Here is a 26,745-nt window from a genome sequence, read left to right on the forward strand (position 1 = left end):
TATAACGGGGCGGGTGCCGGGGATATAACGGGGCGGGTGCCGGGATTATAACGGGGCGGGTGCCGGGGATATAACGGGGGCGGGTGCCGGGGTTATAACGGGGGGTAACGGGGGGTGCGGGGTTATAACGGGGCGGGTGCCGGGGATATAACGGGGCGGGTGCCGGGGATATAACGGGGCGGGTGCCCGGGGATATAACGGGCGGTGCCGGGATATAACGGGGCGGGTGCCGGGGATATAACGGGGCGGGTTGCCGGGGATATAACGGGGCGGGTGCCGGGGATATAACGGGGCGGGTGCCGGGGATATAACGGGGCGGGTGCCGGGGATATAACGGGGCGGGTGCCGGGGATATAACGGGGCGGGTGCCGGGGATATAACGGGGCGGGTGCGGGGATATAACGGGGCGGGTGCGCGGGATATAACGGGGCGGGTGCCGGGGATATAACGGGGCGGGTGCCGGGGATATAACGGGGCGGGTGCCGGGGATATAACGGGGCGGGTGCCGGGGATATAACGGGGCGGGTTGCCGGGGATATAACGGGGCGGGTGCCGGGGATATAACGGGGCGGGTGCCGGGGTTATAACGGGGCGGGGTGCCGGGGATATAACGGGGGCGGGTGCCGGGGATATAACGGGGCGGGTGCCGGGGATATAACGGGGCGGTGCCGGGGATTATAACGGGGCGGGTGCCGGGGATATAACGGGGCGGGGTGCCGGGGATATAACGGGGCGGGTGCCGGGGATATAACGGGGCGGGTGCCGGGGGATATAACGGGGCGGGTGCCGGGGATATAACGGGGCGGGTGCCGGGGATATAACGGGGCGGGTGCCGGGGATATAACGGGGCGGGTGCCGGGGATATAACGGGGCGGGTGCCGGGGATATAACGGGGCGGGTGCCGGGGATATAACGGGGCGGGTGCCGGGGATATAACGGGGCGGGTGCCGGGGATATAACGGGGCGGGTGCCGGGGATATAACGGGGCGGGTGCCGGGGATATAACGGGGCGGGTGCCGGGGATATAACGGGGCGGGTGCCGGGGATATAACGGGGCGGGTGCCGGGGTTATAACGGGGCGGGTGCCGGGGATATAACGGGGCGGGTGCCGGGGATATAACGGGGCGGGTGCCGGGGATATAACGGGGCGGGTGCCGGGGTTATAACGGGGCGGGTGCCGGGGATATAACGGGGCGGGTGCCGGGGATATAACGGGGCGGGTGCCGGGGATATAACGGGGCGGGTGCCGGGGTTATAACGGGGCGGGTGCCGGGGATATAACGGGGCGGGTGCCGGGGTTATAACGGGGCGGGTGCCGGGGATATAACGGGGCGGGTGCCGGGGATATAACGGGGCGGGTGCCGGGGATATAACGGGGCGGGTGCCGGGGATATAACGGGCGGTGCCGGGATATAACGGGCGGGTGCCGGGGTTATAACGGGGCGGGTGCCGGGGATATAACGGGGCGGGTGCCGGGGTTATAACGGGGCGGGTGCCGGGGATATAACGGGGGCGGGTGCCGGGGTTATAACGGGGCGGGTGCCGGGGATATAACGGGGCGGGTGCCGGGGTTATAACGGGGCGGGTGCCGGGGATATAACGGGGCGGGTGCCGGGGATATAACGGGGCGGGTGCCGGGGTTATAACGGGGCGGGTGCCGGGGATATAACGGGGCGGGTGCCGGGGATATAACGGGGCGGGTGCCGGGGATATAACGGGGCGGGTGCCGGGGTTATAACGGGGCGGGTGCCGGGGATATAACGGGGGCGGGTGCCGGGGATATAACGGGGCGGGTGCCGGGGATATAACGGGGCGGGGTGCCGGGGTTATAACGGGGCGGGTGCCGGGGTTATAACGGGGCGGGTGCCGGGGATATAACGGGGCGGGTGCCGGGGATATAACGGGGCGGGTGCCGGGGATATAACGGGGCGGGTGCCGGGGATATAACGGGGCGGGTGCCGGGGATATAACGGGGCGGGTGCCGGGGATATAACGGGGCGGGTGCCGGGGATATAACGGGGCGGGTGCCGGGGATATAACGGGGCGGGTGCCGGGGATATAACGGGGCGGGTGCCGGGGATATAACGGGGCGGGTGCCGGGGTTATAACGGGGCGGGTGCCGGGGTTATAACGGGGCGGGTGCCGGGGATATAACGGGGCGGGTGCCGGGGATATAACGGGGCGGGTGCCGGGGATATAACGGGGCGGGTGCCGGGGTTATAACGGGGCGGGTGCCGGGGATATAACGGGGCGGGTGCCGGGGATATAACGGGGCGGGTGCCGGGGATATAACGGGGCGGGTGCCGGGGATATAACGGGGCGGGTGCCGGGGTTATAACGGGGCGGGTGCCGGGGATATAACGGGGCGGGTGCCGGGGATATAACGGGGCGGGTGCCGGGGATATAACGGGGCGGGTGCCGGGGATATAACGGGGCGGGTGCCGGGGATATAACGGGGCGGGTGCCGGGGATATAACGGGGCGGGTGCCGGGGTTATAACGGGCGGGTGCCGGGATATAACGGGGCGGGGTGCCGGGGATATAACGGGGGCGGGGTGCCGGGGCGGGATATAACGGGGCGGGTGCCGGGGTTATAACGGCGGCGACGGGTGCCGGGGATATAACGGGGCGGGTGCCGGGGATATAACGGGGCGGGTGCCGGGGATATAACGGGGCGGGTGCCGGGGATATAACGGGGCGGGTGCCGGGGATATAACGGGGCGGGTGCCGGGGTTATAACGGGGCGGGTGCCGGGGATATAACGGGGCGGGTGCCGGGGATATAACGGGGCGGGTGCCGGGGTTATAACGGGGCGGGTGCCGGGGATATAACGGGGCGGGTGCCGGGGTTATAACGGGGCGGGTGCCGGGGTTATAACGGGGCGGGTGCCGGGGTTATAACGGGGCGGGGTGCCGGGGTTATAACGGGGCGGGTGCCGGGGATATAACGGGGCGGGTGCCGGGGATATAACGGGGCGGGTGCCGGGGATATAACGGGGCGGGTGCCGGGGATATAACGGGGCGGGTGCCGGGGTTATAACGGGGCGGGTGCCGGGGATATAACGGGGCGGGTGCCGGGGATATAACGGGGCGGGTGCCGGGATATAACGGGGCGGGTGCCGGGGATATAACGGGGCGGGTGCCGGGGTTATAACGGGGCGGGTGCCGGGGATATAACGGGGCGGGTGCCGGGGATATAACGGGGCGGGTGCCGGGGATATAACGGGGGCGGGTGCCGGGGATATAACGGGGCGGGTGCCGGGGATATAACGGGGCGGGTGCCGGGGATATAACGGGGCGGGTGCCGGGGTTATAACGGGGCGGGTGCCGGGGATATAACGGGGCGGGTGCCGGGGATATAACGGGGCGGGTGCCGGGGATATAACGGGGCGGGTGCCGGGGATATAACGGGGCGGGTGCCGGGGATATAACGGGGGCGGGTGCCGGGGATATAACGGGGCGGGTGCCGGGGATATAACGGGGCGGGTGCCGGGGATATAACGCGGGCGGGTACGCGGTGCCGGGGATATAACGGGGCGGGTGCCGGGGTTATAACGGGGCGGGTGCCGGGGTTATAACGGGGCGGGTGCCGGGGATATAACGGGGCGGGTGCCGGGGATATAACGGGGCGGGTGCCGGGGGATATAACGGGGCGGGTGCCGGGGATATAACGGGGCGGGTGCCGGGGATATAACGGGGCGGGTGCCGGGGATATAACGGGGCGGGTGCCGGGGTTATAACGGGGCGGGTGCCGGGGATATAACGGGGCGGGTGCCGGGGATATAACGGGCGGGTGCCGGGGATATAACGGGGCGGGTGCCGGGGATATAACGGGGCGGGTGCCGGGGATATAACGGGGCGGGTGCCGGGGATATAACGGGGCGGGTGCCGGGGTTATAACGGGGCGGGTGCCGGGGATATAACGGGGCGGGTGCCGGGGATATAACGGGGCGGGTGCCGGGGATATAACGGGGCGGGTGCCGGGGATATAACGGGGCGGGTGCCGGGGATATAACGGGGCGGGTGCCGGGGATATAACGGGGCGGGTGCCGGGGATATAACGGGGCGGGTGCCGGGGATATAACGGGGCGGGTGCGGGGATATAACGGGGCGGGTGCCGGGGATATAACGGGGCGGGTGCCGGGGATATAACGGGGCGGGTGCCGGGGATATAACGGGGCGGGTGCCGGGGATATAACGGGGCGGGTGCCGGGGATATAACGGGGCGGGTGCCGGGGATATAACGGGGCGGGTGCCGGGGATATAACGGGGCGGGTGCCGGGGATATAACGGGGCGGGTGCCGGGGATATAACGGGGCGGGTGCCGGGGATATAACGGGGCGGGTGCCGGGGATATAACGGGGCGGGGTGCCGGGGATATAACGGGGCGGGTGCCGGGGATATAGCGGGGCGGGTGCCGGGGTTATAACGGGGCGGGTGCCGGGGTTATAACGGGGCGGGTGCCGGGGATATAACGGGGCGGGTGCCGGGGATATAACGGGGCGGGTGCCGGGGTTATAACGGGGCGGGTGCCGGGGTTATAACGGGGCGGGTGCGCGGGATATAACGGGGCGGGTGCCGGGGGATATAACGGGGCGGGTGCCGGGGATATAACGGGGCGGGTGCCGGGGATATAACGGGGCGGGTGCCGGGGTTATAACGGGGCGGGTGCCGGGGATATAACGGGGCGGGTGCCGGGGATATAACGGGGCGGGTGCCGGGGATATAACGGGGCGGGTGCCGGGGATATAACGGGGCGGGTGCCGGGGATATAACGGGGCGGGTGCCGGGGATATAACGGGGCGGGTGCCGGGGATATAACGCGGGCGGGTTCGCGGTGCGGGGTTATAACGGGGGCGGGTGCCGGGGTTATAACGGGGCGGGTGCCGGGGATATAACGGGGCGGGTGCCGGGGTTATAACGGGGCGGGTGCCGGGGATATAACGGGGCGGGTGCCGGGGTTATAACGGGGCGGGTGCCGGGGATATAACGGGGCGGGTGCCGGGGTTATAACGGGGCGGGTGCCGGGATATAACGGGGCGGGTGCCGGGGATATAACGGGGCGGGTGCCGGGGATATAACGGGGCGGGTGCCGGGGTTATAACGGGGCGGGTGCCGGGGATATAACGGGGCGGGTGCCGGGGATATAACGGGGCGGGTGCCGGGGGATATAACGGGGCGGGTGCCGGGGATATAACGGGTGCGGGTACGCCGGGGATATAACGGGGCGGGTGCCGGGGATATAACGGGGCGGGTGCCGGGGATATAACGGGGCGGGTGCCGGGGATATAACGGGGCGGGTGCCGGGGATATAACGGGGCGGGTGCCGGGGTTATAACGGGGCGGGTGCCGGGGTTATAACGGGGCGGGGGTGCCGGGGTTATAACGGGGCGGGTGCCGGGGATATAACGGGGCGGGTGCCGGGGATATAACGGGGCGGGTGCCGGGGTTATAACGGGGCGGGTGCCGGGGATATAACGGGGCGGGTGCCGGGGATATAACGGGGCGGGTGCCGGGGATATAACGGGGCGGGTGCCGGGGATATAACGGGGCGGGTGCCGGGGATATAACGGGGCGGGTGCCGGGGATATAACGGGGCGGGTGCCGGGGTTATAACGGGGCGGGTGCCGGGGTTATAACGGGGCGGGTGCCGGGGATATAACGGGGCGGGTGCGGGGATATAACGGGGCGGGTGCCGGGGATATAACGGGGCGGGTGCCGGGGATATAACGGGGCGGGTGCCGGGGATATAACGGGGCGGGTGCCGGGGATATAACGGGGCGGGTGCCGGGGTTATAACGGGGCGGGTGCCGGGGTTATAACGGGGCGGGTGCCGGGGATATAACGGGGCGGGTGCCGGGGTTATAACGGGGCGGGTGCCGGGGATATAACGGGGCGGGGTGCCGGGGATATAACGGGGCGGGTGCCGGGGATATAACGGGGCGGGTGCCGGGGATATAACGGGGCGGGTGCCGGGGTTATAACGGGGCGGGTGCCGGGGTTATAACGGGGCGGGTGCCGGGGATATAACGGGGCGGGTGCCGGGGATATAACGGGGCGGGTGCCGGGGATATAACGGGGCGGGTGCCGGGGATATAACGGGGCGGGTGCCGGGGTTATAACGGGGCGGGTGCCGGGGATATAACGGGGCGGGGTGCCGGGGATATAACGGGGCGGGTGCCGGGGGATATAACGGGGCGGGTGCCGGGGATATAACGGGGCGGGTGCCGGGGATATAACGGGGCGGGTGCCGGGGTTATAACGGGGCGGGTGCCGGGGATATAACGGGGCGGGTGCCGGGGTTATAACGGGGCGGGTGCCGGGGATATAACGGGGCGGGTGCCGGGGATATAACGGGGCGGGTGCCGGGGTTATAACGGGGCGGGTGCCGGGGATATAACGGGGCGGGTGCCGGGGTTATAACGGGGCGGGTGCCGGGGATATAACGGGGCGGGTGCCGGGGATATAACGGGGCGGGTGCCGGGGATATAACGGGGCGGGTGCCGGGGATATAACGGGGCGGGTGCCGGGGATATAACGGGGCGGGTGCCGGGGTTATAACGGGGCGGGTGCCGGGGTTATAACGGGGGCGGGGTGCCGGGGGGTTATAACGGGGCGGGTGCCGGGGTTATAACGGGGCGGGTGCCGGGGATATAACGGGGCGGGTGCCGGGGTTATAACGGGGCGGGTGCCGGGGATATAACGGGGCGGGTGCCGGGGATATAACGGGGCGGGTGCCGGGGATATAACGGGGCGGGTGCCGGGGATATAACGGGGCGGGTGCCGGGGATATAACGGGGCGGGTGCCGGGGATATAACGGGGCGGGTGCCGGGGATATAACGGGGCGGGTGCCGGGGTTATAAGCGGGGCGGGTGCCGGGGATATAACGGGGCGGGTGCCGGGGATATAACGGGGCGGGTGCCGGGGTTATAACGGGGCGGGTGCCGGGGATATAACGGGGCGGGTGCCGGGGATATAACGGGGCGGGTGCCGGGGATATAACGGGGCGGGTGCCGGGGATATAACGGGGCGGGTGCCGGGGGATATAACGGGGCGGGTGCCGGGGATATAACGGGGCGGGTGCCGGGGATATAACGGGGCGGGTGCCGGGGTTATAACGGGGCGGGTGCCGGGGATATAACGGGGCGGGTGCCGGGGTTATAACGGGGCGGGTGCCGGGGATATAACGGGGCGGGTGCCGGGGTTATAACGGGGCGGGTGCCGGGGATATAACGGGGGCGGGTGCCGGGGATATAACGGGGCGGGTGCCGGGGATATAACGGGGCGGGTGCCGGGGTTATAACGGGGCGGGTGCCGGGGATATAACGGGGCGGGTGCCGGGGATATAACGGGGCGGGTGCCGGGGATATAACGGGGCGGGTGCCGGGGATATAACGGGGCGGGTGCCGGGGTTATAGCGGGGCGGGTGCCGGGGTTATAACGGGGCGGGTGCCGGGGATATAACGGGGCGGGTGCCGGGGTTATAACGGGGCGGGTGCCGGGGATATAACGGGGCGGGTGCCGGGGTTATAACGGGGCGGGTGCCGGGGATATAACGGGGCGGGTGCCGGGGTTATAGCGGGGCGGGTGCCGGGGTTATAGCGGGGCGGGTGCCGGGGATATAACGGGGCGGGTGCCGGGGTTATAACGGGGCGGGTGCCGGGGATATAACGGGGCGGGTGCCGGGGATATAACGGGGCGGGTGCCGGGTTATAACGGGGCGGGTGCCGGGGATATAACGGGGCGGGTGCCGGGGATATAACGGGGCGGGTGCCGGGGATATAACGGGGCGGGTGCCGGGGTTATAACGGGGCGGGTGCCGGGGGATATAACGGGGCGGGTGCCGGGGTTATAACGGGGCGGGTGCCGGGGATATAACGGGGGCGGTGCCGGGGATATAACGGGGCGGGTGCCGGGGTTATAACGGGGCGGGTGCCGGGGATATAACGGGGCGGGTGCCGGGGATATAACGGGGCGGGTGCCGGGGATATAACGGGGCGGGTGCCGGGGTTATAACGGGGCGGGTGCCGGGGTTATAACGGGGCGGGTGCCGGGGATATAACGGGGCGGGTGCCGGGGTTATAACGGGGCGGGTGCCGGGGATATAACGGGGCGGGTGCCGGGGTTATAACGGGGCGGGTGCCGGGGATATAACGGGGCGGGTGCCGGGGATATAACGGGGCGGGTGCCGGGGATATAACGGGGCGGGTGCCGGGGTTATAACGGGGCGGGTGCCGGGGTTATAACGGGGCGGGTGCCGGGGATATAACGGGGCGGTGCCGGGGTTATAACGGGGCGGGTGCCGGGGATATAACGGGGCGGGGTGCCGGGGTTATACGGGGCGGGTGCCGGGGATATAACGGGGCGGGTGCCGGGGATATAACGGGGCGGGTGCCGGGGTTATAACGGGCGGGTGCCGGGATATAACGGGGCGGGTGCCGGGGATATAACGGGGCGGGTGCCGGGGATATAACGGGGCGGGTGCCGGGGATATAACGGGGCGGGTGCCGGGGTTATAACGGGGCGGGTGCCGGGGTTATAACGGGGCGGGTGCCGGGGATATAACGGGGCGGGTGCCGGGGATATAACGGGGCGGGTGCCGGGGTTATAACGGGGCGGGTGCCGGGGTTATAACGGGGCGGGTGCGGGGATATAACGGGGCGGGTGCCGGGGATATAACGGGGCGGGTGCCGGGGATATAACGGGGCGGGTGCCGGGGTTATAACGGGGCGGGTGCCGGGGATATAACGGGGCGGGTGCCGGGGTTATAACGGGCGGGGTGCCGGGGATATAACGGGGCGGGTGCCGGGGATATAACGGGGCGGGTGCCGGGGATATAACGGGGCGGGTGCCGGGGTTATAGCGGGGCGGGTGCCGGGGATATAACGGGGCGGGTGCCGGGGATATAACGGGGCGGGTGCCGGGGATATAACGGGGCGGGTGCCGGGGATATAACGGGGCGGGTGCCGGGGATATAACGGGGCGGGTGCCGGGGATATAACGGGGCGGGTGCCGGGGATATAAGCGGGGCGGGTGCCGGGGTTATAACGGGGCGGGTGCCGGGGTTATAACGGGGCGGGTGCCGGGGTTATAACGGGGCGGGTGCCGGGGATATAACGGGGCGGGTGCCGGGGTTATAACGGGGCGGGTGCCGGGGTTATAACGGGGCGGGTGCCGGGGATATAACGGGGCGGGTGCCGGGGATATAACGGGGCGGGGTGCCGGGGATATAACGGGGCGGGTGCCGGGGTTATAACGGGGCGGGTGCCGGGGTTATAACGGGGCGGGTGCCGGGGTTATAACGGGGCGGGTGCCGGGGTTATAACGGGGCGGGTGCCGGGGTTATAACGGGGCGGGTGCCGGGGATATAACGGGGCGGGTGCCGGGGATATAACGGGGCGGGTGCCGGGGATATAACGGGGCGGGTGCCGGGGTTATAACGGGGCGGGTGCCGGGGTTATAACGGGGCGGGTGCCGGGGATATAACGGGGCGGGTGCCGGGGATATAACGGGGCGGGTGCCGGGGATATAACGGGGCGGGTGCCGGGGATATAGCGGGGCGGGTGCCGGGGTTATAACGGGGCGGGTGCCGGGGATATAACGGGGCGGGTGCCGGGGATATAACGGGGCGGGTGCCGGGGATATAACGGGGCGGGTGCCGGGGATATAACGGGGCGGGTGCCGGGGTTATAACGGGGCGGGTGCCGGGGATATAACGGGGCGGGTGCCGGGGTTATAACGGGGCGGGTGCCGGGGATATAACGGGGCGGGTGCCGGGGATATAACGGGGCGGGTGCCGGGGATATAACGGGGCGGGTGCCGGGGATATAACGGGGCGGGTGCCGGGGATATAACGGGGCGGGTGCCGGGGATATAACGGGGCGGGTGCCGGGGATATAACGGGGCGGGTGCCGGGGATATAACGGGGCGGGTGCCGGGGATATAACGGGGCGGGTGCCGGGGTTATAACGGGGCGGGTGCCGGGGATATAACGGGGCGGGTGCCGGGGTTATAACGGGGCGGGTGCCGGGGATATAACGGGGCGGGTGCCGGGGATATAACGGGGCGGGTGCCGGGGTTATAACGGGGCGGGTGCCGGGGTTATAACGGGGCGGGTGCCGGGGATATAACGGGGCGGGTGCCGGGGTTATAACGGGGCGGGTGCCGGGGTTATAACGGGGCGGGTGCCGGGGATATAACGGGGCGGGTGCCGGGGTTATAACGGGGCGGGTGCCGGGGATATAACGGGGCGGGTGCCGGGGATATAACGGGGCGGGTGCCGGGGATATAACGGGGCGGGTGCCGGGGATATAACGGGGCGGGTGCCGGGGTTATAACGGGGCGGGTGCCGGGGTTATAACGGGGCGGGTGCCGGGGTTATAACGGGGCGGGTGCCGGGGATATAACGGGGCGGGTGCCGGGGATATAACGGGGCGGGTGCCGGGGATATAACGGGGCGGGTGCCGGGGATATAACGGGGCGGGTGCCGGGGATATAACGGGGCGGGTGCCGGGGTTATAACGGGGCGGGTGCCGGGGATATAACGGGGCGGGTGCCGGGGATATAACGGGGCGGGTGCCGGGGATATAACGGGGCGGGTGCCGGGGATATAACGGGGCGGGTGCCGGGGTTATAACGGGGCGGGTGCCGGGGTTATAACGGGGCGGGTGCCGGGGATATAACGGGGCGGGTGCCGGGGATATAACGGGGCGGGTGCCGGGGATATAACGGGGCGGGTGCCGGGGTTATAACGGGGCGGGTGCCGGGGATATAACGGGGCGGGTGCCGGGGATATAACGGGGCGGGTGCCGGGGATATAACGGGGCGGGTGCCGGGGATATAACGGGGCGGGTGCCGGGGATATAACGGGGCGGGTGCCGGGGTTATAACGGGGCGGGTGCCGGGGTTATAACGGGGCGGGTGCCGGGGTTATAACGGGGCGGGTGCCGGGGATATAACGGGGCGGGTGCCGGGGTTATAACGGGGCGGGTGCCGGGGTTATAACGGGGCGGGTGCCGGGGTTATAACGGGGCGGGTGCCGGGGATATAACGGGGCGGGTGCCGGGGTTATAACGGGGCGGGTGCCGGGGATATAACGGGGCGGGTGCCGGGGATATAACGGGGCGGGTGCCGGGGATATAACGGGGCGGGTGCCGGGGATATAACGGGGCGGGTGCCGGGGATATAACGGGGCGGGTGCCGGGGTTATAACGGGGCGGGTGCCGGGGATATAACGGGGCGGGTGCCGGGGTTATAACGGGGCGGGTGCCGGGGTTATAACGGGGCGGGTGCCGGGGATATAACGGGGCGGGTGCCGGGGATATAACGGGGCGGGTGCCGGGGATATAACGGGGCGGGTGCCGGGGATATAACGGGGCGGGTGCCGGGGATATAACGGGGCGGGTGCCGGGGATATAACGGGGCGGGTGCCGGGGTTATAACGGGGCGGGTGCCGGGGTTATAACGGGGCGGGTGCCGGGGATATAACGGGGCGGGTGCCGGGGTTATAACGGGGCGGGTGCCGGGGATATAACGGGGCGGGTGCCGGGGTTATAACGGGGCGGGTGCCGGGGATATAACGGGGCGGGTGCCGGGGTTATAACGGGGCGGGTGCCGGGGATATAACGGGGCGGGTGCCGGGGATATAACGGGGCGGGTGCCGGGGTTATAACGGGGCGGGTGCCGGGGTTATAACGGGGCGGGTGCCGGGGATATAACGGGGCGGGTGCCGGGGTTATAACGGGGCGGGTGCCGGGGATATAACGGGGCGGGTGCCGGGGTTATAACGGGGCGGGTGCCGGGGATATAACGGGGCGGGTGCCGGGGATATAACGGGGCGGGTGCCGGGGATATAACGGGGCGGGTGCCGGGGATATAACGGGGCGGGTGCCGGGGATATAACGGGGCGGGTGCCGGGGATATAACGGGGCGGGTGCCGGGGATATAACGGGGCGGGTGCCGGGGTTATAACGGGGCGGGTGCCGGGGATATAACGGGGCGGGTGCCGGGGATATAACGGGGCGGGTGCCGGGGATATAACGGGGCGGGTGCCGGGGATATAACGGGGCGGGTGCCGGGGATATAACGGGGCGGGTGCCGGGGATATAACGGGGCGGGTGCCGGGGTTATAACGGGGCGGGTGCCGGGGATATAACGGGGCGGGTGCCGGGGATATAACGGGGCGGGTGCCGGGGATATAACGGGGCGGGTGCCGGGGTTATAACGGGGCGGGTGCCGGGGATATAACGGGGCGGGTGCCGGGGATTATAACGGGGCGGGTGCCGGGGATATAACGGGGCGGGTGCCGGGGATATAACGGGGCGGGTGCCGGGGATATAACGGGGCGGGTGCCGGGGATATAACGGGGCGGGTGCCGGGGATATAACGGGGCGGGTGCCGGGGATATAACGGGGCGGGTGCCGGGGATATAACGGGGCGGGTGCCGGGGATATAACGGGGCGGGTGCCGGGGATATAACGGGGCGGGTGCCGGGGTTATAACGGGGCGGGTGCCGGGGATATAACGGGGCGGGTGCCGGGGTTATAACGGGGCGGGTGCCGGGGATATAACGGGGCGGGTGCCGGGGTTATAACGGGGCGGGTGCCGGGGATATAACGGGGCGGGTGCCGGGGTTATAACGGGGCGGGTGCCGGGGTTATAACGGGGCGGGTGCCGGGGATATAACGGGGCGGGTGCCGGGGTTATAACGGGGCGGGTGCCGGGGATATAACGGGGCGGGTGCCGGGGATATAACGGGGCGGGTGCCGGGGATATAACGGGGCGGGTGCCGGGGTTATAACGGGGCGGGTGCCGGGGATATAACGGGGCGGGTGCCGGGGATATAACGGGGCGGGTGCCGGGGTTATAACGGGGCGGGTGCCGGGGTTATAACGGGGCGGGTGCCGGGGATATAACGGGGCGGGTGCCGGGGTTATAACGGGGCGGGTGCCGGGGATATAACGGGGCGGGTGCCGGGGATATAACGGGGCGGGTGCCGGGGTTATAACGGGGCGGGTGCCGGGGATATAACGGGGCGGGTGCCGGGGATATAACGGGGCGGGTGCCGGGGATATAACGGGGCGGGTGCCGGGGTTATAACGGGGCGGGTGCCGGGGTTATAACGGGGCGGGTGCCGGGGATATAACGGGGCGGGTGCCGGGGATATAACGGGGCGGGTGCCGGGGATATAACGGGGCGGGTGCCGGGGTTATAACGGGGCGGGTGCCGGGGATATAACGGGGCGGGTGCCGGGGTTATAACGGGGCGGGTGCCGGGGATATAACGGGGCGGGTGCCGGGGATATAACGGGGCGGGTGCCGGGGATATAACGGGGCGGGTGCCGGGGATATAACGGGGCGGGTGCCGGGGATATAACGGGGCGGGTGCCGGGGTTATAACGGGGCGGGTGCCGGGGATATAACGGGGCGGGTGCCGGGGATATAGCGGGGCGGGTGCCGGGGTTATAACGGGGCGGGTGCCGGGGATATAACGGGGCGGGTGCCGGGGATATAACGGGGCGGGTGCCGGGGATATAACGGGGCGGGTGCCGGGGATATAACGGGGCGGGTGCCGGGGTTATAACGGGGCGGGTGCCGGGGATATAACGGGGCGGGTGCCGGGGTTATAACGGGGCGGGTGCCGGGGATATAACGGGGCGGGTGCCGGGGATATAACGGGGCGGGTGCCGGGGATATAACGGGGCGGGTGCCGGGGATATAACGGGGCGGGTGCCGGGGATATAACGGGGCGGGTGCCGGGGATATAACGGGGCGGGTGCCGGGGATATAACGGGGCGGGTGCCGGGGTTATAACGGGGCGGGTGCCGGGGATATAACGGGGCGGGTGCCGGGGATATAACGGGGCGGGTGCCGGGGTTATAACGGGGCGGGTGCCGGGGATATAACGGGGCGGGTGCCGGGGTTATAACGGGGCGGGTGCCGGGGATATAACGGGGCGGGTGCCGGGGTTATAACGGGGCGGGTGCCGGGGATATAACGGGGCGGGTGCCGGGGTTATAACGGGGCGGGTGCCGGGGATATAACGGGGCGGGTGCCGGGGATATAACGGGGCGGGTGCCGGGGATATAACGGGGCGGGTGCCGGGGATATAACGGGGCGGGTGCCGGGGATATAACGGGGCGGGTGCCGGGGATATAACGGGGCGGGTGCCGGGGATATAACGGGGCGGGTGCCGGGGATATAACGGGGCGGGTGCCGGGGATATAACGGGGCGGGTGCCGGGGATATAACGGGGCGGGTGCCGGGGATATAACGGGGCGGGTGCCGGGGATATAACGGGGCGGGTGCCGGGGATATAACGGGGCGGGTGCCGGGGATATAACGGGGCGGGTGCCGGGGATATAACGGGGCGGGTGCCGGGGATATAGCGGGGCGGGTGCCGGGGTTATAGCGGGGCGGGTGCCGGGGATATAGCGGGGCGGGTGCCGGGGATATAGCGGGGCGGGTGCCGGGGTTATAGCGGGGCGGGTGCCGGGGTTATAACGGGGCGGGTGCCGGGGATATAACGGGGCGGGTGCCGGGGATATAACGGGGCGGGTGCCGGGGTTATAACGGGGCGGGTGCCGGGGTTATAACGGGGCGGGTGCCGGGGTTATAACGGGGCGGGTGCCGGGGTTATAACGGGGCGGGTGCCGGGGATATAACGGGGCGGGTGCCGGGGATATAACGGGGCGGGTGCCGGGGATATAACGGGGCGGGTGCCGGGGATATAACGGGGCGGGTGCCGGGGATATAACGGGGCGGGTGCCGGGGTTATAACGGGGCGGGTGCCGGGGTTATAACGGGGCGGGTGCCGGGGATATAACGGGGCGGGTGCCGGGGATATAACGGGGCGGGTGCCGGGGTTATAACGGGGCGGGTGCCGGGGATATAACGGGGCGGGTGCCGGGGATATAACGGGGCGGGTGCCGGGGTTATAACGGGGCGGGTGCCGGGGATATAACGGGGCGGGTGCCGGGGATATAACGGGGCGGGTGCCGGGGTTATAACGGGGCGGGTGCCGGGGTTATAACGGGGCGGGTGCCGGGGATATAGCGGGGCGGGTGCCGGGGTTATAACGGGGCGGGTGCCGGGGATATAACGGGGCGGGTGCCGGGGTTATAACGGGGCGGGTGCCGGGGATATAACGGGGCGGGTGCCGGGGATATAACGGGGCGGGTGCCGGGGATATAACGGGGCGGGTGCCGGGGATATAACGGGGCGGGTGCCGGGGTTATAACGGGGCGGGTGCCGGGGTTATAACGGGGCGGGTGCCGGGGTTATAACGGGGCGGGTGCCGGGGTTATAACGGGGCGGGTGCCGGGGTTATAACGGGGCGGGTGCCGGGGTTATAACGGGGCGGGTGCCGGGGATATAACGGGGTGGGTGCTGGGGTTATAAGCTTGTTTGGAGGTTGGTGGCCCCTCCTCCCAGGGTTTAAGCTCCGCCCCTCCTCTCAGGGTTTAAGCTCCGCCCCTCCTCAGGGTTTAAGCTCCGCCCCTCCTCCCAGTGTTTAAGCTCCGCCCCTCCTCCCAGGGTTTAAGCTCCGCCCCTCCACCCAGGGTTTAAGCTCCGCCCCTCCACCCAGGGTTTAAGCTCCGCCCCTCCTCCCAGGGTTTAAGCTCCGCCCCTCCTCCCAGGGTTTAAGCTCCGCCCCTCCTCCCAGGGTTTAAGCTCCGCCCCTCCTCCCAGGGTTTAAGCTCCGCCCCTCCTCCCAGGGTTTAAGCTCCGCCCCTCCTCCCAGGGTTTAAGCTCCGCCCCTCCTCCCAGGGTTTAAGCTCCGCCCCTCCTCCCAGGGTTTAAGCTCCGCCCCTCCTCCCAGGGTTTAAGCTCCGCCCCTCCTCCCAGGGTTTAAGCTCCGCCCCTCCTCCCAGGGTTTAAGCTCCGCCCCACTTATTAAAGCAAGGAAAGTTTGTTCATGTTGCATGGACAAGACCCGCTGCAGCCATTCTCCCTCTAACAGGCAGGAGCGGCGCCTCACAGGTTAATCTGAGGTCCTGCACACTGGTCACGCCGTGGCTGCATGCTGGTCACACCGTGACGTGGCTGCACACTGGTCCGTACCACTTTTCCTCACCTGAAGGGGAATCCGCGTGTGACGCTATACACCATGGTGCCAGTTATAGCGAGTAACTCCAGCATCACCGACTTAAAGCTGAGGCCTTCAGCACTGCCGGAGCGGACAATCTTCACTATCTGAGGCACCTTCACTGTGTAAAGAACACACGCACTAAACATACATATACACACACACGCGAGGGGGCACCTTCACTGTGTAAAGAACACACGCACTAAACATACATATACACACACACGCGAGGGGGCACCTTCACTGTGTAAAGAACACACGCACTAAACATACATATACACACACACGCGAGGGGGCACCTTCACTGTGTAAAGAACACACTCACTAAACATACATATATACACACACGCGAGGGGGCACCTTCACTGTGTAAAGAACACACGCACTAAACATACATATATACACACACACACGCGAGGGGGCACCTTCACTGTGTAAAGAACACACGCACTAAACATACATATATATACACACACACACGCGAGGGGGCACCTTCACTGTGTATAGAACACACGCACTAAACATACACACACACACACGCGAGGTGGCACCTTCACTGTGTAAAGAACACACGCACTAAACATACATACATACATATATATATACATATATATATATATATATATATATATATATATACGCGCGCGCGAGGTGGCACCTTCACTGTGTAAAGAACACGCGCACTAAACATACATATATACACACACACACACGCGAGGGGGCTCCGTCACTGTGTATAGAACATACATACACATATACACACACGGGGACTTGAGGGTGTTCAGTGTGCCGCAGTAACACAATACTCACCCATCACAGAGCCCGCGATGATACAGATACCCAGAACCTTACTGAGCAGGACCTTCAGGCAGAGAACTGAGCGGGAGAGAGACATCATTACAGGAAGAGAACTGAGCGGGAGAGAGACATCATTACAGGCAGAGAACTGAGCGGGAGAGAGACATCATTACAGGCAGAGAACTGAGCGGGAGAGAGACATCATTACAGGCAGAGAACTGAGCGGGAGAGAGACATCATTACAGGAAGAGAACTGAGCGGGAGAGAGACATCATTACAGGAAGAGAACTGAGCGGGAGAGAGACATCATTACAGGAAGAGAACTGAGCGGGAGAGAGACATCATTACAGGCAGAGAACTGAGCGGGAGAGAGACATCATTACAGGCAGAGAACTGAGCGGGAGAGAGACATCATTACAGGCAGAGAACTGAGCGGGAGAGAGACATCATTACAGGAAGAGAACTGAGCGGGAGAGAGACATCATTACAGGCAGAGAACTGAGCGGGAGAGAGACAACATTACAGGAAGAGATCTGCACAGTGCTGCAATATGGCACACACTATACTCACCCTATAAAACGGTTACATTATATATATATATATATATATATATATATATATATATATATATATATATATATATATATAGTGTGTGTATAATATATATCTCCACAGCTCTCCTCACACGATTATTAATAGAAATTCAGTTTCATCGCGCAGCATTCACAGAATGAATAACTGGGCGACGTGTTGGAGGAAGGCGGCTTCTTGTCTTGCTTGTTCTACGTGCCGCTGGGGGCCCGATGGGCTGATCTTGGTGCTTCCACACGCACCCTGCTCAATTAATACACACACACACTATGTATTATATATGACCTATACACTACGAGGCTGGATCTATATACTGATCCTTTACAAGGGGCCGCCGGGAGGCAGCGTGATTTCAGTCACAATCCTCATCTGCAGCCAAACCGTTAGGCTGCCCTTGTGTGGCAAGGCGCCTTTATAATCCCCAGACTCCCCTATAATACCCAGTATAATAATATTTATATATACCCACTATAATAATAATAATAATATAATACCCACTATAATAATATTTATAATACCCAGGCTTCCCCAGAGCCCTCTATAATATCCAGTCTCCCCCAGACTCCTTTATAATCCCCAGACTCCCCTATAATCCCTAGGCTCCCCTATAATCCCCAGGCTCCCCTATAATACCCAGGGCCCTCTATAATCCCCAGACTCCCCTATAATAACAAGACTCCTTTATAATCTCCAGCGCTATACAACAATATGCTATTATATTATTGTTATTGTAATTATGATTATATTGCTATTATATTATTATGATTATATTATATTGCTATTATATTATTAATATTATATTATGATTATATTGCTATTATTATTATTATTATTATTATTATACTTTGGGTGGTGTTTGGAGTTTGGGAGGTCAAAGGTCACAGTGACAAGGGCATGGGTCAGAGATAACTTCCGGTGCCTCACCATCCAGCAAGTTGAGCCGCAGGAAGAACTCGTCATAGCAGCGCTCGGTAAGGACCCCCGGGACCAGCAGCCCCCGCGCCGCCGCCTCCATCTCTCCTGTCGCCGTTACAGAGCCGGTGAACCCTCACTTCCTGGTTCGCCTCCCCGGCCACCGTCTCGGATGTGAGGCGCGGGCCGTGACGTCACGTCCGTCCACTGCGACCGCCATCATGGTTGGGGCAGCTCACAACGTTCGCCATCTTGGGTGAGGGCAATAGAGGCTTCCGGTTGTGTTCTCCCACACCTCAAACGTTGCCGGCGGATAACGATAGAGTTGATATTAAGAAGCGAGGAAAATGGGGGTCGAATGTATCTTATACCATCGGGAAAGGCGCAAGTTGAGGGGTGTCCAGAAGCTTTCGGCCGCCATCTTGCTTCAGGGCAAAGGCGCGCCGGCGATGACGTCACCAAAGCCCCGCTTGCATTTCATCTTGTGTGAGGGACGATTGCGATGGGGACATTTTTATTCATCACTAATTGTTAAATAATACCCCTCACACACCCCTTCCCCCCCGATCAGTGTTTCCTGTGAGTAACAAAGACACAAAAAAAACAGGGCGGGAAAAGACCAGATCCCGAAAAAACGGCGGGAAAAAAATCCGCTAAAAAGGCGGGAAAGCCATGCAGGGTGCACGCGCCGCCCCGCTGAGCAGTGACGTCACCGAGCAGTTGCCCAGGCAACCCGAGAGGAAGAAAAGGCGGGAAGGCGACCAGGCAAGGAGAAAATGGAGGGGGGAGAGTGAGGGATCCAGAGGGAAGGATGAAGGGGAGAGAGGAGGAGGAGGGAAAGAGGCCCAGCCGAGTTGGCAGGATAAAGAGAAGGGCTCTTGGAAAGAGGTGCCTTGGTACGGAGAGTCGAAGGAGTGGCCCAGTTACGAAGAAGGAAGATGGAGGCCTAATGAAGGAGAGCCCGTGGGAAGTCCCCTGGGGGAAGATACAGAGAGGCAGAGTGAGGAGGAAGGAAGATGGAGGTCTCCTCATGAAGACCAAGCGAAGAGACCAAGTTATGAGGAAGGGAGATGGGGGTTTACGGGCGAGAGGTCGGGTAACTTCCAGGCCACGAGGACGCCGCGGCCAGGAGAGCCCAGAAAGAGGCCTGGCTATGAAACGGGCCGGGCAAGAAAGGCGGCGCGAAGGAGGCAGCAACACACAGGAGGCGGGGGACCGTCTCAAGCAAGGCCGCGGGAAGAGGAGGCTATCTCGGCCCCGAGGGTGGAGGACAACACTTACAGCTCTAAAAATGGTGGATCCCATCGGAATCGTAGGCTGGACGATGCGGGGCCGGAGGAAGGGGAAACCGCGGCCGCCCTCGAGCTCGGCGCCGGGGCAGTTGCTATCTGTACACTCTACTACGTCCGTCTGCGCAAGGAGCGGTGCCTCCGGGAGCAGCAACGTCGCCGGCGGTTGCTTCTCTTCCGCCGCTCCAGGGCCCGGGAAAGACTGCGCTTCGCCGTGCTGTGGGCGGGGCAGCTGCTGGCTGGCGGGGGGTCCGCCACGGCCGGAGCGGCCGACGAGGAGGGCCAAGAGCGCCGGATCTGGAGCAAGACGCGCTCCTCGGCTCTGTGGGACACGGTGATGGAGAAGGCCTTCTCCAACTTTGACTGGACAGAGAGCTTCCGCATGACCAAGTCAACCTTCGACTACCTCTGCGGCCAGCTGCGCCCGGCCATCCAGCGCAGGGACACCAACATGCGCAGGGCCATCCCCACGGAAGTGCGGTTGGCCATGACGCTGTGGCGCCTGGGCTCCTCCTGCGAATACCGGACCATAGAAAAGATCTTCGGCGTCTCGCGCTCCACCATCTGCAAAATCGTCAGGGATGTCTGCGAGGCGGTGGTGTCCATCCTGACTCCCGAGTTCGTCCATGTGCCCCGGGGGGAGGGGCTGCGGGACGCGCTGCGCGGTTTTGAGGGTCGCCACGGGTTGCCCCAGCTGGCCGGGGTGGTGGGGGCGCTCCACGTGGCCATACGGGCCCCCAACGAGGGAACCGGACGCTATTTTAATGCCAAAGGTTGGCATTCGGTGGTCCTGCAGGCCGTGGTGGACTCCGAGCTCTGCTTCTGGGACCTCAACATCGGCTGCCCCGGAAACCTGTCCGACTCGCAGGTCCTGCTGACCTCGGAGCTGTACGAGTGGGCGAGAGGGGAGACCCTCTTCCCCCGGGCCAGCAGGGATATCGGCGGGGTCGGGGTCCCGATCCACCTGCTGGGGGGCCGCTCGTACCCACTGCTCCCGTGGCTAATGACTCCCTTCGGGGAGGGGGCGGGCGCGGGGCACGTGGAGCTAAACAGGCGTTTCTCCTCTGCTCTGGGCGTGGCGCCGGTGGCGTTCGGCCGGCTGAAGAGTCGCTGGCGTTGCCTGCTGAAGCGCAATGACACGGACCTATCCTTCCTGCCCACGCTGATCGCCGCCTGCTGCACGCTCCACAACGTGTGCGAAGCGCGCGGGGATCCATTCGAGGGCCGCTGGCTGGAAGAGGCCGCGGAGGAGGAGCTGGAGCAGCCGAGCGAGGAGGAGGAGGAAGAGGAGGAGGAAGAGGAGGGAGGTGGGAAGGCAGCGGGGATCCGTAACGCTCTTGTGAAAGCGCTGCTCGCTGAGATTTGATAGGTCGCAGGGTTACATGAAGTGAAGGTGCAAAAAAAAACCTATCAACGCAGCAACACGGTGTGTGTGTGTGTGTGTCCCTGTGTGTGTGTGTGTGTGTGTGTCCCTGTGTGTGTGTGTGTGTGTCCCTGTGTGTGTGTGTGTGTGTGTGTGTCCCTGTGTGTGTGTGTGTCTGTGTCCCTGTGTGTGTGTGTGTCCCTGTGTGTGTGTGTGTGTGTGTGTGTGTGTCCCTGTGTGTGTGTGTGTCTGTCTGTGTGTGTCCCTGTGTGTGTGTGTGTGTGTGTGTGTGTGTCCCTGTGTGTGTGTGTCCCTGTGTGTGTGTGTCCCTGTGTGTGTCCCTGTGTGTGTCTGTGTGTGTGTCTGTGTGTCTGGATTTTTCCTCATCCGATTGTGGAGAGAGGACAATGACTGAGAGAGGGGACAGAGAGAAGGAGGAGAGGAGACAGAGAGGAGGAGGAGAGGGGACAGAGAGAAGGAGGAGAGGGGACAGAGAGGAGGAGGAGAGGGGACAGAGAGGAGGAGGAGAGGGGACAGAGAGGAGGAGGAGAGGGGACAGAGAGAGGAGGAGAGGGGACAGAGAGGAGGAGAGGGGACAGAGAGAAGGAGGAGGGGACAGAGAGAAGGAGGAGAGGGGACAGAGAGAAGGAGGAGGGGGGACAGAGAGAAGGAGGAGGGGGGACAGAGAGAAGGAGGAGAGGGGACAGAGAAGGAGGAGAGGGGACAGAGAGGAGGAGGAGAGGGGACAGAGAGGAGGAGAGGGGACAGAGAGAAGGAGGAGAGGGGACAGAGAGAAGGAGGAGAGGGGACAGAGAGGAGGAGGAGGGGACAGAGAGAAGGAGGAGGGGACAGAGAGAAGGAGGAGAGGGGACAGAGAGAAGGAGGAGGGGGGACAGAGAGAAGGAGGGGGACAGAGAGGAGGAGGAGAGGGGACAGAGAGGAGGAAGAGAGGGGACAGAGAAGGAGGAGAGGGGACAGAGAGGAGGAGGAGAGGGGACAGAGAGAAGGAGGAGAGGGGACAGAGAAGGAGGAGAGGGGACAGAGAGGAGGAGGAGAGGGGACAGAGAGAAGGAGGAGAGGGGACAGAGAGGAGGAGGAGAGGGGACAGAGAGAAGGAGGAGGGGGGACAGAGAGGAGGAGGGGGGACAGAGAGAAGGAGGAGAGGGGACAGAGAGAAGGAGGAGAGGGGACAGAGAGAAGGAGGAGAGGGGACAGAGAGAAGGAGGAGGGGACAGAGAGAAGGAGGAGAGGGGACAGAGAGAAGGAGGAGAGGGGACAGAGAGAAGGAGGAGGGGGGACAGAGAGAAGGAGGAGGGGGGACAGAGAGGAGGAGGAGAGGGGACAGAGAGGAGGAAGAGAGGGGACAGAGAAGGAGGAGAGGGGACAGAGAGGAGGAGGAGAGGGGACAGAGAAGGAGGAGAGGGGACAGAGAAGGAGGAGAGGGGACAGAGAGGAGGAGGAGAGGGGACAGAGAGGAGGAGAGGGGACAGAGAGAAGGAGGAGAGGGGACAGAGAGAAGGAGGAGAGGGGACAGAGAGAAGGAGGAGGGGACAGAGAGAAGGAGGAGAGGGGACAGAGAGAAGGAGGAGAGGGGACAGAGAAGGAGGAGAGGGGACAGAGAAGGAGGAGAGGGGACAGAGAGAAGGAGGAGAGGGGACAGAGAGAAGGAGGAGAGGGGACAGAGAGATGGGGGGGAGGGGACAGAGAGGAGGAGGAGAGGGGACAGAGAGAAGGAGGAGAGGGGACAGAGAGGAGGAGGAGAGGGGACAGAGAAGGAGGAGAGGGGACAGAGAAGGAGGAGAGGGAACAGAGAGAAGGAGGAGAGGGGACAGAGAGAAGGAGGAGAGGGGACAGAGAGAAGGAGGAGAGGGGACAGAGAGAAGGAGGAGAGGGGACAGAGAGAAGGAGGAGAGGGGACAGAGAGAAGGAGGAGAGGGGACAGAGAGAAGGAGGAGAGGGGACAGAGAGAAGGAGGAGGAGAGGGGACAGAGAGAAGGAGGAGAGGGGACAGAGAGAAGGAGGAGAGGGGACAGAGAAGGAGGAGAGGGGACAGAGAGAAGGAGGAGAGGGGACAGAGAAGGAGGAGAGGGGACAGAGAAGGAGGAGAGGGGACAGAGAAGGAGGAGAGGGGACAGGGAGAAGGAGGAGAGGGGACAGAGAGAAGGAGGAGAGGGGACAGAGAGGAGGAGGAGAGGGGACAGAGAGGAGGAGGAGAGGGGACAGAGAAGGAGGAGAGGGGACAGAGAAGGAGGAGAGGGGACAGAGAGGAGGAGAGGGGACAGAGAGAAGGAGGAGAGGGGACAGAGAGAAGGAGGAGAGGACAGAGAGAAGGAGGAGAGGGGACAGTGACAGAGAGAAGGAGGAGAGGGGACAGAGAGAAGGAGGAGAGGGGACAGAGAGAAGGAGGAGAGGGGACAGAGAGAAGGAGGAGAGGGGACAGGGAGAAGGAGGAGAGGGGACAGAGACATAGAAGGGGGAGAGGGGACAATGACCGAGAGAGAGAACGGACAGAGGAGAGGGGACAGTGACGGAGAAGGAGGAGAGGGGACAGAGAGAAGGAGGAGAGGGGACAATGACTGAGAGAGAGGACGGACAAGGGACAGAGGAGAGGGGACAGAGAGAAGGAGGAGGGGGGACAGTTGCAGAAAGGAGGAGAGGGGACAGTGACTGAGGGAGGAGATGGGACAGAGAAGGAGGGGTGGGAGAAGAGAGAAGGAGGAGAGGGGACAGAGATGGAGGGGAGGGGGCAGAGAGAAGGAGGAGAGGGGGCAGAGAGAAGGAGGAGGGGGGACAGTTGCAGAAAGGAGGAGAGGGGACAGTGACTGAGGGAGGAGATGGGACAGAGAAGGAGGGGTGGGAGAAGAGAGAAGGAGGAGAGGGGACAGAGATGGAGGGGAGGGGCAGAGAGAAGGAGGAGAGGGGGCAGAGAGAAGGAGGAGGGGATGGAGGGGGGGGGGCAGAGAGAAGGAGGAGGGGATGGAGGGGAGGGGGCAGAGAGAAGGAGGAGAGGGGATGGAGGGGAGGTTGCAGAGAGAAGGAGGAGAAGGGATGGAGGGGAGGGGGCAGAGAGAAGGAGGAGAGGGGGCAGAGAAGGAGGAGAGGGGGCAGAGAGAAGGAGGAGAGGGGGCAGAGAGAAAGAGGAGAGGGGATGGAGGGGAGGGGGCAGAGAGAAGGAGGAGGGGAGGGGGCAGAGAGAAGGAGGAGGGGAGGGGGCAGAGAGAAGGAGGAGAGGGGATGGAGGGGGCAGAGAGAAGGAGGAGAGGGGGCAGAGAGAAGGAGAGGGTATGGAGGGGCAGAGGGAAGGAGGAGAGGGGGCAGAGAGAAGAAGGAGAGGGGGCAGAGAGAAGGAGAGGGTATGGAGGGGAGGGGGCAGAGAGAAGGAGGAGGGGAGGGGGCAGAGAGAAGGAGGAGAGGGGATGGAGGGGGCAGAGAGAAGGAGGAGAGGGTATGGAGGGGGCAGAGAGAAGGAGAGGGGGCAGAGAGAAGGAGGAGAGGGTATGGAGAGAAGGAGAGGGTATGGAGGGGGCAGAGAGAAGGAGGAGAGGGTATGGAGGGGGCAGAGAGAAGGAGGAGAGGGTATGGAGGGGGCAGAGAGAAGGAGGAGAGGGGGCAGAGAGAAGGAGGGGAGGGGGCAGAGAGAAGGAGGGGAGGGGGCAGAGAGAAGGAGGGGAGGGGGCAGAGAGAAGGAGGAGAGGGTATGGAGAGAAGGAGGAGAGGGTATGGAGGGGGCAGAGAGAAGGAGGAGAGGGTATGGAGGGGGCAGAGAGAAGGAGGAGAGGGTATGGAGGGGGCAGAGAGAAGGAGGAGAGGGGGCAGAGAGAAGGAGGGGAGGGGGCAGAGGGAAGGAGGGGAGGGGGCAGAGAGAAGGAGGAGAGGGTATGGAGAGAAGGAGGAGAGGGTATGGAGGGGGCGGAGAGAAGGAGGAGAGGGTATGGAGGGGGCAGAGAGAAGGAGGAGAGGGTATGGAGGGGGCAGAGAGAAGGAGGAGAGGGGGCAGAGAGAAGGAGGGGAGGGGGCAGAGAGAAGGAGGAGAGGGTATGGAGAGAAGGAGGAGAGGGTATGGAGGGGGCAGAGAGAAGGAGGAGAGGGTATGGAGGGGGCAGAGAGAAGGAGGAGAGGGTATGGAGGGGGCAGAGAGAAGGAGAGGGGATGGAGGGGAGGGGGCAGAGAGAAGGAGGAGGGGAGGGGGCAGAGAGAAGGAGGAGAGGGGATGGAGGGGGCAGAGAGAAGGAGGAGAGGGGATGGAGGGGGCAGAGAGAAGGAGGAGAGGGTATGGAGGGGGCAGAGGGAAGGAGGAGAGGGGGCAGAGAGAAGGAGAGGGGATGGAGGGGAGGGGGCAGAGAGAAGGAGGAGGGGAGGGGGCAGAGAGAAGGAGGAGAGGGGATGGAGGGGGCAGAGAGAAGGAGGAGAGGGTATGGAGGGGGCAGAGAGAAGGAGGAGAGGGGGCAGAGAGAAGGAGAGGGGATGGAGGGGAGGGGGCAGAGAGAAGGAGGAGGGGAGGGGGCAGAGAGAAGGAGGAGAGGGGATGGAGGGGGCAGAGAGAAGGGGGAGAGGGGATGGAGGGGGCAGAGAGGAGGAGAGGGTATGGAGGGGGCAGAGAGAAGGAGGAGAGGGGGCAGAGAGAAGGAGGGGAGGGGCAGAGAGAAGGAGGGGAGGGGGCAGAGAGAAGGAGGAGAGGGTATGGAGAGAAGGAGGAGAGGGTATGGAGGGGGCGGAGAGAAGGAGGAGAGGGTATGGAGGGGGCAGAGAGAAGGAGGAGAGGGTATGGAGGGGGCAGAGAGAAGGAGGAGAGGGGGCAGAGAGAAGGAGGGGAGGGGGCAGAGAGAAGGAGGAGAGGGTATGGAGAGAAGGAGGAGAGGGGATGGAGGGGGCAGAGAGAAGGAGGAGAGGGTATGGAGGGGGCAGAGAGAAGGAGGAGAGGGTATGGAGGGGGCAGAGAGAAGGAGGAGAGGGTATGGAGGGGGCAGAGAGAAGGAGAGGGGATGGAGGGGAGGGGGCAGAGAGAAGGAGGAGGGGAGGGGGCAGAGAGAAGGAGGAGAGGGGATGGAGGGGGCAGAGAGAAGGAGGAGAGGGGATGGAGGGGGCAGAGAGAAGGAGGAGAGGGTATGGAGGGGGCAGAGAGAAGGAGGAGAGGGGGCAGAGAGAAGGAGGGGAGGGGGCAGAGAGAAGGAGGAGAGGGTATGGAGGGGGCAGAGAGAAGGAGGAGAGGGTATGGACGGGGCAGAGAGAAGGAGGAGAGGGTATGGAGGGGGCAGAGAGAAGGAGGAGAGGGGGCAGAGAGAAGGAGGGGAGGGGGCAGAGAGAAGGAGGGGAGGGGGCAGAGAGAAGGAGGAGAGGGGACAGAGAGAAGGAGGAGAGGGTATGGAGGGGGCAGAGAGAAGGAGGAGAGGGTATGGACGGGGCAGAGAGAAGGAGGAGAGGGTATGGAGGGGGCAGAGAGAAGGAGGAGAGGGTATGGACGGGGCAGAGAGAAGGAGGAGAGGGTATGGAGGGGGCAGAGAGAAGGAGGAGAGGGGGCAGAGAGAAGGAGGGGAGGGGGCAGAGAGAAGGAGGAGAGGGTATGGAGGGGGCAGAGAGAAGGAGGAGAGGGGGCAGAGAGAAGGAGGGGAGGGGACAGAGAAGGAGGAGAGGGGACAGTGACAGGGAGAAGGAGGTGAGGGGACAGAGAGAAGGAGGAGAGGGGACAGAGAGAAGGAGGAGAGGGGAC

At 64.7% G+C, this 26,745-nt stretch overlaps 1 protein-coding gene across 1 annotated transcript; it reads right to left on the reverse strand.

Moving 5' to 3' along the window:
* Positions 1-16,045: 16,045 nt before the first annotated feature.
* Positions 16,046-18,579, reverse strand: LOC142477111 (mannose-P-dolichol utilization defect 1 protein-like). Its single transcript, XM_075582159.1, has 3 exons — positions 18,399-18,579; positions 16,896-16,961; positions 16,046-16,206 (listed from the first exon to the last, which is right to left on the reverse strand). Exons 1-3 carry the CDS (start codon positions 18,487-18,489, stop codon positions 16,070-16,072), a joined length of 294 nt encoding a protein of 97 aa, XP_075438274.1. The 5' UTR covers positions 18,490-18,579; the 3' UTR covers positions 16,046-16,069.
* Between the last annotated feature and the right edge of the window lie 8,166 nt (positions 18,580-26,745).

The sequence above is a fragment of the Ascaphus truei genome, unplaced genomic scaffold (assembly GCF_040206685.1).
Source record: "Ascaphus truei isolate aAscTru1 unplaced genomic scaffold, aAscTru1.hap1 HAP1_SCAFFOLD_1954, whole genome shotgun sequence".
In the NCBI taxonomy this organism is placed as follows: Eukaryota; Metazoa; Chordata; class Amphibia; order Anura; family Ascaphidae; genus Ascaphus; species Ascaphus truei.